General features: G+C 39.8%; 1 protein-coding gene across 31 annotated transcripts in view; it reads right to left on the bottom strand.

Moving 5' to 3' along the window:
- The window catches only part of DTNA (dystrobrevin alpha), a 351,246-nt gene that overhangs the window by 124,185 nt on the left and 209,380 nt on the right, over positions 1 to 17,681 (bottom strand). For all 31 annotated transcript variants that reach the window (XR_015242529.1, XM_086682719.1, XM_086682721.1 and 28 more), the window contains one exon: positions 3,474 to 3,541. Coding sequence is in view for 30 of the 31 variants with exons in the window: in XM_086682719.1 (XP_086538845.1) it covers positions 3,474 to 3,540 (67 nt within the window). In the remaining variant the exon portion in view is untranslated. The remainder of the gene's footprint in view (positions 1 to 3,473; positions 3,542 to 17,681) is intronic.

Genomic DNA, 17,681 nt, shown 5'->3' with positions numbered 1-17,681 from the left:
TCCTTATTCTGAAGGAATGTCTTCCAATCACTCTCCTCTGATTAAAACCTACCTATCCTGTGCCCTGTAGGCTTTTAAACCAACATTTATTCAGCATCTAAAGAGAATGGATTTGAAGGTAAACGTCTATGGTTTACCTTCTTTAAGCTACCTTAGGAAGCATTCACAACAATGACTGACAAGTTCATAAGTAAGTGTCATATAAGGCCGAGTGATGTCCTCTGAGAGCAGAAAAACAGAGAAGGTGATTTAATTCCAAGAACAATTTATTCTGCTAAAAGCCAATCTGATAAACTTATTTGAGCTGATAAACTTATTTGATGGCTGAAAAGCCAAGGTGAGGATGACATTTACATTTAACTAGTCTTTTTAGTTTTAATCTAAGGTACCAAATAAACTGATAATTAGGGCATTATACTGAAGGGAATTTTTGGTTAAGGGCAACCTGTCTAGAATTTCTTTAATCGAAGTTGGTGGCCACAGAGTTAGTGTTTCGTTTTGCTTTTTTTTTTAAATACAAGGCTAGTCTTTTTTTGCTTATATGTGAGTCCACGCTATCCTTAATTTCATTTCTTTGCCATTTCTTTTTGCTTCTGAGGCCTGTGGTTATGAGCTCAGAGTAGATGTTTAATGCATATGTGCTGTAATCACCTGAATTTGCCTAAATTTCTTACCAGTTGTTCTTATCAATTATTGTTCTCTGTTCGCTATGTCCTTTGTTCTCTGGCCTTTGTAAGGCTAAGATGCCTTAACATTTCCCTGAGCCTGACTAAATTTCCAGACAGGCTTCTTCCTGACTCTAAGCCTCTGAGCTCCTTTTCTTAGAGCATTTACTTTAGAAAACTTTTCATTGTAAATTCTCTGTCTGCCCCTTTGAGAAGTAATCTCCTAGCCTCTCAACAGTTTTACATCCCAGAAATATCTTTCTTAAGGACCTGGGAACCAAACCTTTGAAATGTAATCATTGGAGCAGATCTCCCAGTCTCTGTGGAGGGTAGAAGCTTAACTTCCTAATTGGGACAACTGGCAAACACAACTGATCACCTTCCCCACGAATAATCTTCAGGACTTTAGCAGTAGCTCGCTACTAGCTCACTCTGGCATTTAAAAACCCTCCTGCCTTCCAGGGAGTTGAGTTCAATCTCCCTTCTCTCGTGTGATAGTCTTGACTGCATTGCAATAGTCTTGAATTAAGTCTTCCCTGCCTTAACACCTTCACATGCAATTTTTCTTTGGCATTTGTAATTTCCGAAACAAAAATCTCTTTGGCACTTTCTTTTGCTGTTTAAAAAATAATTATTTCTAGAAAATACTCAGCTGACCAGATTTACAATTTCCTCCTTCTTTTTTAGCTCCCTCACAGATTCTTGGAGGAACTTACTTTCCAAGGCCTGAGGTCAGTCTTCCCTGTTAATAGCTTCCTTGTCTTTTTTTGCAGTCCCTCAGAGAGAGTTGCTGGGGTAACCCATATTATTTTTCAACTATTTCACACATTCTCAGTGAGATCACCTTTCTCTTTTGTATGACTATCTATCGAAATCAATTCTTCCCTTTGAAATCAGCCAGTTGTCTTATCTGGCAGAATCTTGCTGTGGACATGTCCTACTTAGTGTTGATCTAAATATAATGCTCACGAAAGCATTGTTAAGGTCAGATATGTTTACCTGGTTTTGGCCAACATCTGAGTCTATTATTTAGCATACTCAAGGAAAAAAGATACATCTTTGTGTGGCTTGCTTAACAATTCTGATCACTAATCAGGAGAACTCATAAAATGATTTAAGGGGTGCCTGGGTGGCTCAGTCAGTGAAGCACCCGACTCTTGGTTTTGGCTCAGGTCATGCGTTGAGCTCTGTGCTGACAGTGAGGAGTCTGCTTGGCGTTCTCTTTCTCCCCCTCTCTCTCTCTGTCCGTGCCCCACTCACACTGTCTCTCTCAAAATAAATAAATAAACTTAAAAAATAAAAAAAAAAAAACGATTTAATAAAGTGCACGATGCATGACAACCTTGAGAAGTTTCTATGAAAACATAAAGTTACAATTTGGGAACAAATGCAGTTTTCCTGTCTCTCTCACTGGAAAAACTTAGAGCTTTTCTGTTTCTGTGGCTGCAAAACTTATGTCCATCATCCTTTGATTCAGACAACTTTAACACGGAAGACATTTGTGACATATGTATTCGTGCCAGGAATTGCCCCAGGTAGAATTGCCCCAGGAGGAACTGTGACAGGGGACTTAAACTTACATGAGTATTTACAAAAGCATCAAATAAGCACATTTTTTAGAATTCTTGCAGTGTGTTGGCTGGTACATCTTTAATGTAACAAGGATATTCAAAGCTTTCCTCCAAGGCTTCACCGGTTCGTTATGTTAAATTTTAATATAGTTTTCTTTTTCTGACAAACCACTGGCCCATAATGTATGTGGCTCTTGACTTTCAGTCTAAGAATCTATGGTGTGGAAGGACACCTGTGTTGCTTTGCATTTTGTGTAGATGAGCAGCAATAATTAGGTTCCTTCCTCTGTTAGATTTGCATCAACAAAGGTCACAACTCCAGGTGACCGGCCATGCCAGAAGTGAATATACAGGACCAAATATGGCCTAGGAAATTGGAAGGTCATGGCTGCAATTCTCTCAGGCACTTCAGACGTGTCTCTGAAAGTGGAAAAAAGCAAGGAGCATGATTGAGATTTCTCACATCAATTTTAATTTTCTTTCCTTTTTGTTAGTTCTGATGCGGTCTCGGTGCCTCCAGATTATTGGGAAATGATAAAGGAAAATATGAATCTTATTATCTGGGACTTTCCTTTATCTGCTCCCGACCCTCATTCTTGCCAAATCAGCTCCAATCTTCAGTGGAAACCTAATTTTGTCTAGAGCCTTCTCAGAGAGAAAGGCTTACAACTTATGTCTGCTCATCCTTATTCCCTGTGCAGGGAAGGAGAGATAAAAAGACAATAAGGGAATTGTACTTTTCTCTTTATAAAATGTAATTTGAGGTGGGTGCCCCCACCATGTCAAGTTCTCTTTTTTCCAACATTGACATGTGCTATCATATTGCAGTTAAGACATTCAATAATTCGTTTCACGAATTATATCTAGTGCCTACAACATGCCAGATGCTGTGATAATGAGGGGGCATGAACACAGACTTTAAAATTTTGTGGACTGTATTAATGCCAACACTAAATAGTGGTTATCACGTGTCTGTGTGTGGGTATACACGCGTTCGGCTCAACGAAACTTTTTCCTTCATAGAAAACATACACTCCAGTAATACATTATGATGATTCACTGACTAGTTTAACTCTTACCTGATAGGAAGCAAAAATGCCTAAATGTACATTTTATACAAAGAATTTAGGGTTTTAAGGACAAGCACAAGTGCCATAAGGATTAAATGGTTATTTCCAGTCTTTCTGTGAGGATTCAATGGAAACTACGTGGTGTTCCTTAAAAATTCCATACTTACTCATCTCTGCAAACAGCTGTCTTCTTTCTGCCATGGTATTTCCTCTTTTCCCACTATCTTCAATCATTCTATGAGACAAAATGGTTATAATGTTATTACCCTCCTGCTAATGAGGCAAACAACCATTTCTATGTAAACACACTTGCTATAGTTATGCCACACACGCAAACTATTTAAAACTGTGTATTTAAAAAGTATAGCTTTACTTTCACTAATTTAAATTGCCACGCATATTTTTCCATACACGATGTTGTTGTAATTGTTGGAAGGGTATAAAATTTTTATTTGCTAACATAAAAATAACCACAATAGCAGATGACCTTGTGCAAAACTGAATACAACCATCTGCCATCTGTTAGGTGACTCATTTCACATATAGTTTCTCTTTCAGTTTTGGGAATCCCTACGAAGAATATAGAACAGATATTATGGATTCCATTCGACAAATGATGAGATTGAGAGTCTCAAAGTGAATGGCGTAGACATTTGGACTCCAGACCACTTTGCCTTCCGCCATATTCTGCAGGAGGTTGTCCCCACGCACCTCAAATCTCAGTTTACAAGGAGGTCATTTTCCAAATATTGATCTCTCATTTGAGTGTTTGGAACCTGCAACAGTTTTTCTGTATGTAATAATTTCATGCAAGGTGGTTAGGTTCACATCTCTCTACTTAACCATACCACTGTCTGCAGTAACCATTTAAAAAGTACTAGGAAAATGCCAACAGTTAAGACACACAATAAAAAAATATTTAAAAATTAAAATTTGACTTGAGGAAAAAGAAGATAATGAGAAAAGTTAATGGAAATGTTGTTTAGCCCAATAGACTTTAGAGGACTTTGGGCTAAATAGTAAAGGTTTTATAGGTTGGTGGAGTTGATTTTTTATTATACTGAAACTTTTAAAAACTAAAGTTTCCTCTCTCATACACTCAATGAATATACACACATACTAACATGTTTTGATTCTCAGGCATGGTAAACAGAAGGCACAGCTGATCTTTTTGCCTCCTTTTAATGGACCCTGCTCTTTCTCTGTCTATGCTATTTTTTGGTTTGGATTTCTCTCTCTCTGTGCCTAGCTAATCTGCAATAACCCATCAGCTCTTGGTTTAGGTGGGTCTTCCTCTGAAATTCTTCCTAACTCTCTATGATTGGCTGGGTTTGGTGCCTTTCCTCTGAACCTCCACAGCCTGCTTGCTATCCCTTTTTTCTCAATGCTGAAAATTCACTTGATAAATCTTTATTGAGTGCCTTCTATACTTCAGGAATCACATTAAGTTCTGGGTATGCAGTGATCAAGTCAGACAGAGTTCCTGTCCCTCAAGTGTTTATACTCTAGTGGGGGGTGGGGATACAAAAGTATAGAAGCAATGAAACCACAAAGAAGTAATTATAGGCATAGAAGTGGATAGATAGGTGAGTGTGAGAGCCACTGACTACCTGAGGGTAAATTTAACAGAACTAGGTTGTAGAAGATGGCTCAAAAGATAATGGGGCTGTGCACAAATAACTCACCCGAGGGTAAAAGAAAATATTAGTGGTGACAACCAAAGTGATGTCAATCAAACTGGTCAAACAGCCTCACCAGCTGTTTCTATGATGGAAGGGTTATTTGCCAACTGCCAGGAAGGGAAAGAAGGACATGGAACAGCCTTGGTTTACAGAGTTAAGGGAGAAGCGTGCTCCCATTCATGATGGGTGATGATGTAACCAGGGTCTGGCCTAAATAATAATTGGAAAAGAGTGGAGTTATTAATGAAGTGTCTTCAATTTGGTAAAAATTCACTGCTGAACACAGGTACTTTCTTTTTATGATTTTAAATATGAAAGTATGGTGGATATATAGAGATCTGGAGAAAGACACACCCTTCCTGATTCATATAACCCCATCTCCTTTACTCCAGTGGAAGTGGGTAGATAATAATCTTACACTCACAAAATAGTCTGGATACAGCTTCCAATCTTTATTTCAAGAGCTTAGAAGCCGAACCGGAACAATAGAGACAGGGGATAGAACCAACGATACGTTCCTGCATCTGTCTGTATGTTGAAATGAGATGAAAAGAACCTTTAAAAATAAATCACAAAGAATGGCAGGCTGGAAAGTTCTGATGGAAAATATGGGGGAAAGGAAGACTAGGCACCAAACTCACAGTGCTTACTTCCTGAATCCCGCCATTGGTACTGTTTGTGACATCTGCCTTTGAAGGCAGTAACTTCAAAAATTCTAAATCCTTCACAGTGCTTAGCAAAATCCAACCAGTAAATGATAGGTCCAGTTAGTATTTTTGAAAAAAAAAAAAAAAAAAAAAGAATGGAACAAAAATAAATAGAGGAAAAACAGTAAGAGCTAAGTTTGCTCTCCATGAAACAGACCTTCACCTATATTTCCCAAAAGCGACTCACAGAAGAGTTCAGTTCAGATTACACAGGTTTCAGAAATTACTTGAAATGAGAGAAATTAATTTACATCTATTAGGACCTAGGGCCATACATTTTAAAGCAAAATCTTATATGAGGAAATAGAAGTTGCAAATAGATGTAGACTACACTGGTGTCACCTTTTGGTCTGTTCATCATCATTCTGTGATTAATTAACTCGTAAAAGAACCATCATTAGTTACATAATAGGAATTAATTCTCACTTGGAAGTAAAATGCTTACCCTATGAGGACAAGAAGCAGAAACTCAGTAGTGTGAAATAACGGAAAGTGTGGAATATAATTAAAAATGTAAAAAGAAAGTAACACATCTCTCAATTGACCCCTCAAGTTTCCTGGGAAGCAGCATCATTAGATCAAATTGAGAATACACGCTTCCTACCCATTGACCACAGTCATCACAGGAACAAGGGGAGGCCTGCTAGTTTATAGCTTACAGGGATGCCACAGAGGGACTTATGGACAGTCAGCTTATGAATCAAATAGGCAAGGACCACCACCGTGCTCCTTAGTTTCCAATTTAACTCCGATCAGTGGGCCTTGAGATACACAATGCTTGACTTTAGAAAGAAAGAAAAGCAAAACTTGCAGTAGGGGCAAGAGGAGGTGTTTTTACAGAGAGCTATCTTGCTTCGGCAATTGTCAGGAAGCTCAGCTTTTCATGAATTTAGTGTATCAACAGCTGCCCAAAGTCATATGGAGGAGATGAAGGGGAAAAGAACCCATCTGTGACAATACTAATGTCACAAGGTGTGTGGCTCACCAACATGCCTAATTTGGTGAGTTTCTGTTACTCCTTCATGTAGACAAGATGCTTGCAACCTTAGAATTTACCAGATTACATAAATGTCAAAACAGCAAAAGGAACTAACAGGTGATGAATAAGTGATGAGCCCCATTAAGACATTTCCTTTACTAAGGTTCAGTCCCATGAATTATACAGAGTATGTGTTGTTTTCACTTCTGAGAAGCTATCCATTTCATTTACTTAAGAAATATTTATAAGGTAGCTATAATTTGTCAGATACTCTGCTCGTTTCTCAAGATCCAAAGATGAATAAGACATGATCCTCGCTTTTAAGAAGCTCACAGTTTAGAAGGAGAAACATTATTCCAATGATAATTGTAATTTGGTGTAATATGTAAAATAATGAAAATATGTATTACTAAATATAGTAGTTTATTTCTGGGAAATCTGAAGGAAGCATCCAAGGGTGACTCTGGAACAGAGTTTTAAAGGAAAATCAAGAATTTTCCAGATAAAAATAAGTGGAGAAAGGGTAATCAGAGTTAGAGGCAATCAGGGAAAAAAAAAAACCATGTAGCTTTAACAAGAGTACAGTGTGTGAGAACTGGGAATAATTCAGTATTGGTGAGTGCAAGTGAGTAGAGACGCCAGAACAGGCATCAGATTAGAAGGTCTATTCTTCATGTCTAGACAGAGCAGGGCTTTCCTGTAGAAGACTGGATGCTACCCAAGGTTAAGTAGGGAACTGATGTGTACACATTTAGATTGTGGCAAGATGACTCCAGCGTACTGAGCGGAGGAAAGATCAGTTAGGTAGGGGGGCTAAGGAATGGGAGCGCATGATTAAGGGAAGAGTCCAGTTCACGGGATACTTGCGTGATTCGGGAGCAAGGATATGACGTCTTACGCTCAAGGACTGATTTGAGCGTCAGGGCAGATGCAATGGGGCTTAGTGATTTGCAGTCCACATGAAGAACAGTGGAGGACAGGAGCTCAGCCTTTGCTCTCCCACCCCACTTCACACATTCGAGGAAACAATCTGCAACAGCAATGACTTCACAGAAAGGGAGTTTGCCAACTCACCCTCTTCTAGCATTGCCATCAAAAGGGGGCTACAAAACCAGACAGGGAGGGCTCCTGCTCTCTGCCCCTCTTTATGGGGGAGGGATGAAATAACAGTAGAAGAGGTGGGAGCCAGCAAGAAGCAAAGAATAAATCACAATACAGGGCACAGTGTTAGAAGACACGTGAGTTACATCTTGGCATCGTGGGAATAAGTTCACATTGAAGTATCACATTCTTGGGTTGCTTCCTTCATGACACTTCTTTAATCCAACATCACCCATACCAAACACACTATTACACATGACAGAAGTTTCAAATGTAAAATCTTAAACTGGTGGTGTCTTACATTTGTATAACTTTCTAAAGATTATAAAATGTTTCTCCCTATAACCTTGTGTGGAGCTTGGGGATATATTATTATTCCCAAGTTACAGCTGAAGAACTTGAGACCCAGGCAGGTAAAAAGCATTTCCCCAAAACACATTTTTTTTTTTTCTGGCAGGGGAAGAAAACTAATTCATTTTTTTCTTGCTTTTAAGTTTTAAATCCCTAACCTAGTATGAATTCCAATCACCAGTACTCTTTCTCCAGCTGCCACTGTTCAATACAAATTAAGACTTCCTGACACTGGTAAACTGAAAATAAGTTGATAGAACTTGGGGATTAAGAGGCCAAAAGGAGATGGAGGGGAGAGGCCCACGGCTCTCTTGAACTTCAGGAGAAATTCATGCCTTTGTGTGCTACTCCCTAACGGAATCCTCCTATTCTAAAACATCGTCATACCGGAAGTAATCATGGAGATGGAAATGAATCCCAGCGTCCAGATTGATGTAAACCCAGACACATATAAATGCACCACGTCACCCACAGGTTCACTCTCTCACGTTTTAAATCCACAAAGGCCGATGATGTTTTTAGAAACGTCTGGCTCTGCTTTGTCTCTGCTCCACTAGAGCAAACACTGAAGACGTGCAGACCTTGTGTTTAGTATGACGAGACTGTTTCCATGCTTTATTTTCCTCTGCTTTGCTCCAGGTGGATGGCAGGAGGGCGCTGGGTTCAGCAATCACCACCCGCTGCAATCCCTGAAGTTAATAACTGCAGTGAAGGCCATTTCAAGCTCCTTTCCTCCTCTAATTGATTTATTGGTGGCATATAAATGCCTGTTTCCATTTCTGTTAATGAAAGAGGCCTCTGATATGACTTTCGCAGATTTACATTCTCGTCCTAATCTTTGGCAATATAATAAAAAAAGTATTCAGAGCTCCTTCCTGAGGCAAAGTATAATTGCACTTGCTTTTACTTCCCAGTCCTTTATCAAGATGAGCCCCTGAAAGTAGGGAAATGCTGTTACTAAAATAAATGGCTATAATGGGTTTCAGATTTCTTTTACTTTGAATGTCATCTTTTGGAACTTGGGTTTTGTGTTTGCGGGGTGATAGGTATGAGCTCACTATTTTAGTATAAGCACCAGCTGGATGTGTTATCAGGTATTTGATCTCTCTTCAAAATTACCCACTTTCAGAGTTCTGAGCTGTGGCTGCCCATCACATTAGCCTGGGGACCTTGTAAAAATGCAAATACCCAGACCTACCAAAAATCTGGGGTTGGAGCCCAGTGTTTATGTTTTTAAAAGCACTATAGGTGCTACTGATACACAGCCAGGTTTGAGCTAGAAATAACATACCAGTTGAGGGGCGCCTGGGTGGCTCAGTCGGTTGAGTGTCCGACTCTTGGTTTCAGCTCAGGTGGAGATCTCGGGGGTTTTGTGAAATCGAGCCCCGCATCCGGCTATGCGCTGACCATATGGAGCCTGCTTGGGATTTTCCCTCTCTCTCTCTGCTCCTCCCCCCTGCTCATGCTCTCTCTCTCAAAATAAATAAATAAATTTAAAAAATAAATAAAATAAATAAATAAATAAATAAAAATAATGTTATGTTAAATAATGTTAAATAAATAAATAAAAATAATGTTATGTTAAATACATAATGTTAAATAAGTAAATAAAATAAATAAATAAATAAATAAATAAATAAATAAATAAATAAATAAAAATAATGTTATGCTATTTGCATAACATTAGGTTGGAGTTCTTCCGTTGCTTTGTAATATGTTTCTCCTGTTTGTAAGACTCACTTTAAACTGTACTTTGAGCCCAGGGAGAAGAGAATTAATTCTTTGGGGAATGTAAATATACATGAACATTTACGTACAATGATATGGGTACCTAATGAGGCAAACTTTAAGAAATAGAAGAATGCCATTAAAAAGTAGAGAAAACCATTTTTATTCTGGAAAGAACTACTCTCAGCAGTACTGTCAAGTCAGGAAGGGACCTGCTGTTCTGGGGGAAGCGTGTACCAGACGTTTAAGGACATTTGGTTTTGTTTGGTTTTGTTTGCTTTCGTTTGGCTTGGGAAGAGTCTAGGACTCCTGCTCATTAGCAGCCGCGATCACCCGCACCTCCCCCTTCTTATTAGCAAGGGCTTGAAGATTGCGGAGCAAAGCTGGGAGCAACCTGGAAAGGGTAAAGAGGAGCCTTTTGGAAGGATGATGATCAAAATATGAACTCTGTAATGTGGGGATTGAAGTTATTAGGATGCTTCTGAAGGACTGGAGAGCCCCGTCTAGGAGCTCCATTAATAAGACCTCTCTTCATTTAAAAGGACCTCTCCTGGGCTGTCTGGGTGGCTCAGTCAGTTAAGCAGCCGACTTAGGCTCAGGTCACGATCTTGTGGTTCATGAGTTTGAGCCTTGTGTCGGGCTCTCTGATGTCAGTGAGGAGCCCGCTTTGGATCCTCTGTCTCCCCTACTCTCATCCCCACTTGGGCACATTCTCTCTCCCTCTCAAAAGTAAATAAACATTAAAAAAGAAAGGACCTCTCGAAAGGGAAAAAGACTATACGAGGGGGGCTGTCTATACTGATGCTTCCAACACTGCATCAGGACCTAAGATTTTTCAGAGAACCACCTTTTTTATTCAATATGATGTGACTTTGAGACAATTGTGTGTGCCTGCATGTGTGTGTGTGTGTGTGTGTGCATCTATATTTCTCAAGAGGTATGTTATGTGTATAGGCCACTTGGTCAGGGTGGAGCTATGGTTGTCTCTGACCCTGGAGAGAGAGGTTTCTTTGTCCCCCTACTGGGATTGCTGAATTCTTAACTTCTGGGGGGTGGGTTTTAGGAAATGACTACCTTCTACTCATTTTGGAACTTCTCGATCCAGTGTAAGATGTCACTGTTCATGAACACAGGCCCGTTTCTTTTTCCTACGTATCTAATATATGAAAACAAAGCAATGAAAAGTTCCCCCCCAGAAGTAGAAGACTATTTTTCATTAATCTTATAATAGGAAAACCCTATTTTATAACTACATTTTGTGCCCCACTTATTATAGTGAGATTACACTGTATATATACATAGACACTTATAAAAGTGAAATCTTTTGAAAAACTTTAAGATTGTAATTCCAAGTTTTGTTCAAGTGACTGAGTTAACTTCACCATCTCAATAGAGAGGCTCCAAAATGACAGAATGTATTAGCTGATTAAGGAGTGCAACGTTGTCCAGTCCCTAGTTTAAGGTTTAGATCCTTTTAATGATTTGATAAAAGGACCCTTGCCCCACCAAAATGTTATGTACGTACACGAATATACAAATAAAGGAATTAATAGTTGCTTACGTGGGCAGGTTTAGAGGAAGAAGGCCAGGAGTTGGTGAGGATCAAAGGTAGCTTTGTTTTATAGGGAGTACCAACTGTTAGTGAAAGGGAGCAGCCAGTCACAGTAGGCGATCTGCAAAGCAACTGCCCAGAGAGAGGGCAAGAAGGCTCGTGGGGGGCCTCTTGAGGTCAGGCAAACAGGAAAGATATCGAGCAGAAGGCAGTGATGGGCTTCTCACGTGGTAGCAGCCTGCACGCCTGGGTGTACACACTTACTCTTCGTGTGTCAGGCAGAAACTCGCATCTGAGAAACCCAAAGTGCTTTAGGACATTATGGCGTGACTCTTGGTGCTTAAAAGGATTCTAACTCATCTTTGTTTTGAAAGAAATTAAAAACGAGTAGTAGAAAGTTGATAGGTTCCCCCTTGTCCAATTCTAACGCGCTAGGGGAAAAAAACTGAAGCACCTACTGACGATGGGTCGGTTGTCATCTGGATTTCTAGGACTCACTTCCAGGAGAAGAACTGGGAGAAGCAAAGTGAGAATAAGTGTAGGACATGGCATTGAGCATGGAGATATAGGCCAGGGAGGCTTGTGTGCTTTAAAAGGTCCTTTTTTAGATTTTTTAGGGTTAGGGAGTGCTACGTGTGGAGGAGAGGTAGAAAAGACAGAGTCAGATAAGGAAATAGTTTTCTGCAACAGGACAAGAAAATCAAACTTTCTCTGGGAGAAGAAATGGTAGTAACAAGAATAATTGCCACAACACTACTTAAAACCATTACCGTTTTACAAAAAGGCTTGCCCTGTCCCAGCATTATGTAGGTCTTTCCTCATTATGTTCTTAAAAGAACAGCATTGATATTGTTATTCCCCATTTACCGATGTGGACACTGAACTTCAGAGAAACTAAGTAATTGTCCAATTGTCCAAACCAGATATGTCTGACTACAGAGCCCACCAGGCTTCTTAAGAAAGACCAAAATGGCATTGTATGAAGTAAGACTCAAGCGAACTTCTCCTTTTTTCCTGGGGATGGTGTTGATGGGACATTCCCACACATACACACACTGAACTAGGCTGAAGCATCACTGAAGACGCACATGAGCGGATGCCAAGGGGAGCTGGGCAGCATGGAGTTAAGGGGCTGCTCAATACCACGATTTCGTGAAGGAAACAGACCTACAAGTCATAAAGCTCGTGGGTTTTCTGCATTCCCTTTCATGTCCTTCTACTTCTCCTCTATTCCCTCTTTCTTGGATCCAGCCTCCTCGTCTTGCCCTTTTCTTTTCCTTTCCTTAACTCTGTTCCTTTACCCACTTCCTTCATTTCTATGTGTCTTAGGGGATCTGACTCAAACCAACAAAGTAGAGAAGCTTGAGAAAGAAAGACCAAGCAAGTATAGTGGGAAAAGAGAAAAAAGAATGTTATATGGCGGGTAAGTTCTGTGGATCTGATGTGCAGCATGGTGACCGTGGTAAGTAATGATGTATTTTAGGCTTGGACTTTGCTAAGAGGGTAAATCTTAAGCTTTCTCATAAAAAATAAAACGTAACTACTTGACATGATGCGTGTGTTAATTAACTTGCTTGTGGGAGTCATTTCAAAATGTACAGGTATATCAAATCATGTTGTACACTTCACACATATTACAGTTTTATTTGTCAATTACACCTCTATAAAGCTGGGGAAATTAAGTTTATGCCCTTAAAATGCAAATTTCCCTGGGAGAATCAGGAAGTTCACCTTAGTGTAATTAATTTGGTTGGTTTCCCCTAATATCTGGCTGAAACAAACTCACTGAGGACACAGCACTTTTGATTGACCGGGAAAAAGAAATAACAACTCTCGGGTGCTTTCTGGGAAGGTCAGGTTTGAATGATATGCTCCAGAAGCCACATGAGGAAATTGTCTTTTGAGATAAAGATGATGGGAGGGCAAATGGAAGGAGAGGGCTAAGATAGGCAGGTGGGAGGATGTCAGTGTGGCCATTACTATCTTTTTTCAGATTCAGAACCAGTAACAAAGCGTGAAAAGAACACAGGGTTCCGATTACAGTCCACGAAGGATATGAAAAGATGAGAGTGTCTGCTAAATTATTTTTAAACCCCCTTCCTCCTTACTAATTCTTCTGTACGTCTCTCAAAATGTATCTGTGCCAGAACAAATAATATTTAAAGGGCAAATCTTACATTAACAAATTTTCAGTCTAGTGAAATTAGTGTCCGTAAAAAGGAGAATGGAGGCCAACCTGTAGTTAAATATTAAATAAATTCGTATCATGATATTCTTGCCTTTGTCTCCTCAAATTCTCTCAGTGGAGAATATCTCAGGCTGATACAATATAAAACAGCCCAGAAAATGGCATTGACATTGTAGGGACTCTGATGATTGCTATCCAGTAAAATCACAGCCAAGTATATGGGGTTAATATATGCACATGCCAAAATTAAATAGGCCACAAAGAAAAGAAACAGGCCGACTGGATGAGCTGCCAGAAGTTATGGCTGCAAGATCCCCGGCAGTAAACAATGGCATTCTGCACACCAAGGTCCTTTTCCCTGAGACAAAGGCTGACTGGCATGACAGGAGTACAGAATGGAAAGAGAAGAAACAGAGGCAGCCCTTATTTCTTGCCTCTGGGTCTGTTTCTATGAATTATGAGCCTCTTAGTTACGTCCCTTCCTTTGAAGAGAACTTGTCTGAAATTAAGGAACGACTGGAAGAAATCTCTGTTTTTTGAGAGAACCATGGCTCTAAGTTGGTGGCTGCCAAGAATTTTAGTGGGGAGGAATAGCTGGTGGGAAGGCGCCTTCTTTTTCAGTCCTGAATCACACAGGCCCTCTGGATCATTCTGTTGAGGTAGAGGCATGAATGCTTGGGTTATGTAGCAGGAAGGGACTAGGAGATTCATTCACTGAGAATGATAACAATAATAGTTAACATGTATTAAATGCTTACGATGCGCGGTAGGCTCTGAATTATAAGCATTTCACACGCATTATCCTATGTATTTCTTACCCTAACTCTGAGATAGCTCATATTATACTACCCTGTTTTGTGGAGGAGAAAACCAAGGCTGAAGAGGTAGACAGAATAGTGGCCTCCCAAGAATGCACACATCCGAATCTCCAGGATTTGTGATTATGTTTCCTGACACGGCAAAAAGGACTTTTGCAGATGTGATTACATTAAGCATTTTGAGATGGGGAGAGTATCCTGGCTTAGGTGGGTGGGTCCAATGTAATTATGAGTCCTTCTGAAGGAAAGAGATACGTTGAGAATGGAGGTAGGACCCACAAGCCAAGGAATGCAGGTGGCCCCTGGAAGCTGGAAAAGGAAAAAATGAACTCTCCTCTAGAACTTACAGAATGAAAGCAACCTTGCCAATACCCCGATTTTAGCACAGTCAGACCCATGCTGGACTTCTGGGCCTCCAGAACTGAAAGGTAATACATTGGTGTTGTTTTAAACCCCTAAATGTGTGATAATTTGTTACAGCAGCAATAGGACACTCATACAGCTTGAAAGATTAAGGAACTCCCTCCAAATCACATTGTTGGTAGCCACAGAACCAGGACTGGCACTTTACAAGTCTCTCCAGAGGCTCTCTACGTAACCAATTATGCTGCGCGACCAAGCTATGCCTCCTTAGGCTCTGCAAGCTCCCAAATACCATTCATTCACTTATGGAGACCTCCTGTGTCACTTCTTAATGTCCATGAGCTTATCTAATCCTCAGATCTGGAGGTGTTATCATTTCTATTTTACAGATGAGAAAAGTGAGGCTGCAAGATTTCTTAAGAGCTAAAATGTACACCTAGGTCAGTCTACCGGACTTTCATCCCAGGTGTTTTAGCTTCTTCACCCAACTGCCATATACATTTGACCAACATTTAGTTGGCATCTGTTAAACACCAGCATGAAACATAAACTTGACTTTGAGCACTGTGTCCCTCAGTAATTTTTGAACGAATCTAGATGGTTCTATAGGAGTAAATATATCAACTACGATCTAGGAATATTCCACCCCAGAGGGCAGGTGGCAGAATCTTTGGACACAAAGTTATCACTGACACAAGCCCTTTCAATCTCAGCAGCTTAATGATTAGAATTAATTAGGCTACACTCTGATCCTATCTATATCAACACATTTAATTAGCTCTGACTGATTAATTAATATGGCCAAATTTAATAGAGGTAAATCTAGTAAAGAATATTTTCAGATTATTCAGATATGAGATCACATATCTGACTATCACAATAGATGAATCATTTGGAACCCCAATCTACCACATACCAAAAATCATCTGGATGGAAGAATACACTGTTTCTAATAGATACAATATTCTGAAACATAGAAGTTGCTAGCTAACCAAAGGGTCTGGAAATGAGGTGCCTGCTGCAGGGAACTTTATGATCTCCAAAAGCCTTTCCCATGATCAATTACATTAACTCAATTAAAAGATCACATCCTTTTATTATGTTATGTTACTTTTACCATAATATAAAGGACAAAGTGATATACAATATGATTATGTAGAAAACGGATCTGCCTAGAGAACCAGAAAACAAAGCTAATTATTGAATCATAATCTCCCAAGTTAACTGGTAAATGGAACAAATAAAACATACACATGCACACACAACGGGTTTCTCTGATTCAGTGGTCCCCACACTTCAAACTACCCCACTTCCACAGACACGCCTCTAGAAACTCACAGGGATGCAAAGTAAGAGCCGTAGCACCTGAACACAACATTTTTAGCCAATGCGGACATGCTTCTGAGATTGTAAAAGTCATCCTTTTCATGCATCACTCTGTGTCTGCTCTGGGAATCTGTGAATACTGAAAGCAAGTGTTCCAGATTCACGCTTCAGTGTCTGCATTTATGGAAACAAGTGTCCCTGGACCTCGTGAGAACATAACAAAGGGTATTAAGGCTCAGCACCCAGACTGAACGAGCAGTTCCTTTTTAAATACAGGCTTTTGCGGAGGGACACTCAAGCCATTTCCTGCCGCTGCTGGCCACACAGACTAAGCGCCCACCATTTCACTGTCATTTAATGCACCGGAGCAGTGATGCATTTAATAGCACGTTAGTGACTTCAAAGACTTAATGAGTCTAAACTACTACCTGGAAATGATTAGGTACTGAGAGAAATAACTACTGAAAAACTGTTCTCTAAAAGCTCCAAAAAACTGTCGAAAGGGATTCTGGGACTTCGGCGGTTTGCTGTACGTGACCAAGAGTATCCTTTGAGCTCGCATAGTGGAGACATCCATCAGAGAGGCTCCTTTCCAGCCGTGAGCTGTCGTATTATCAGGCTTGAACATGAATCAGTCTTGTCTCTTACACAGTTACATCAAGTCAAGGCATTTCAAATAAAATACAGAGCCGGAATAACATTTCAGAGGCAATAAAAAAAAGGTTTATCAATAAAGGAGTCAGACCAAGAAGCTCCTCATCATTATCTCCCCATTTGTAATATGTCTGTAATACTGTTTTCGAACTCCCTGGTGTCACTTGGTGAGAACAAAGACACTCAGAAATCAAGTGATAGGTTTGGGGCTGCACAATGAAGTAGCAAAATCAAAAATTTTAAATTCTTGGGTCCTGGTTCGAGATGCTTTTCAGTATATAACATTGTATAATACTGCCTTCCTGAGTCAATGACACTTTTCCTCTTTTCTGATTTACAGATCTATTTCTTGGAGCCAGTGCCTCTCATGTCAAACGCTCTGGAGAACTTTTATCAATAAATGAGTATGGGGTGTTAGGGATGGGTGTGGGGGGCTAAAGAATGAGACCCTTGGAGTTCACAAGTGATTGTTATAATCATAAGGGCCTGCAGGAGTCTTTTCAAGAGAGCAAGTCATTGCCCTGTGGACCCATATGCCTGAAAATGTTTTAAACTTGAGTTATTGTTCTCCAAGGTCCATTAATAGTCTGCAAAGCAGCCAAGCTAATGAGACCTTGAAATGACAGTTTTTTAAAGTTTGGAGTGCCTTTGTTCATCCACACTCTAGCATTATGCCAATGTTTCATGGAGGTGTTAGGGGGAAGACTAGTTGTGATAGTCAAAATAGAAACAGACTAAACCTCTCACCTCCAAGCAAAAAGAAAAAAAAATGATGGTCATTTTTAGTTTTTAAATATGTCCCTTAACAGTATGACCGGTGTGCTTATTTTTAATATAGAGCCTGCTTATATCCTAATCACACAGAGTCAGAGTCAGGTGTTTTTTAGTTTAAAAAGTTCAAGATAATTATGCGGTTTTTTCTCTAC

The sequence above is a fragment of the Puma concolor genome, chromosome D3 (genome assembly GCF_028749965.1).
Source record: "Puma concolor isolate L17-30 chromosome D3, mPumCon1.1.hap2, whole genome shotgun sequence".
Taxonomy (NCBI): domain Eukaryota; kingdom Metazoa; phylum Chordata; class Mammalia; order Carnivora; family Felidae; genus Puma; species Puma concolor.
The sequence above is the reverse complement of the archived record's forward strand: the minus strand, read 5'-3'. Positions and strand labels throughout refer to the sequence as shown.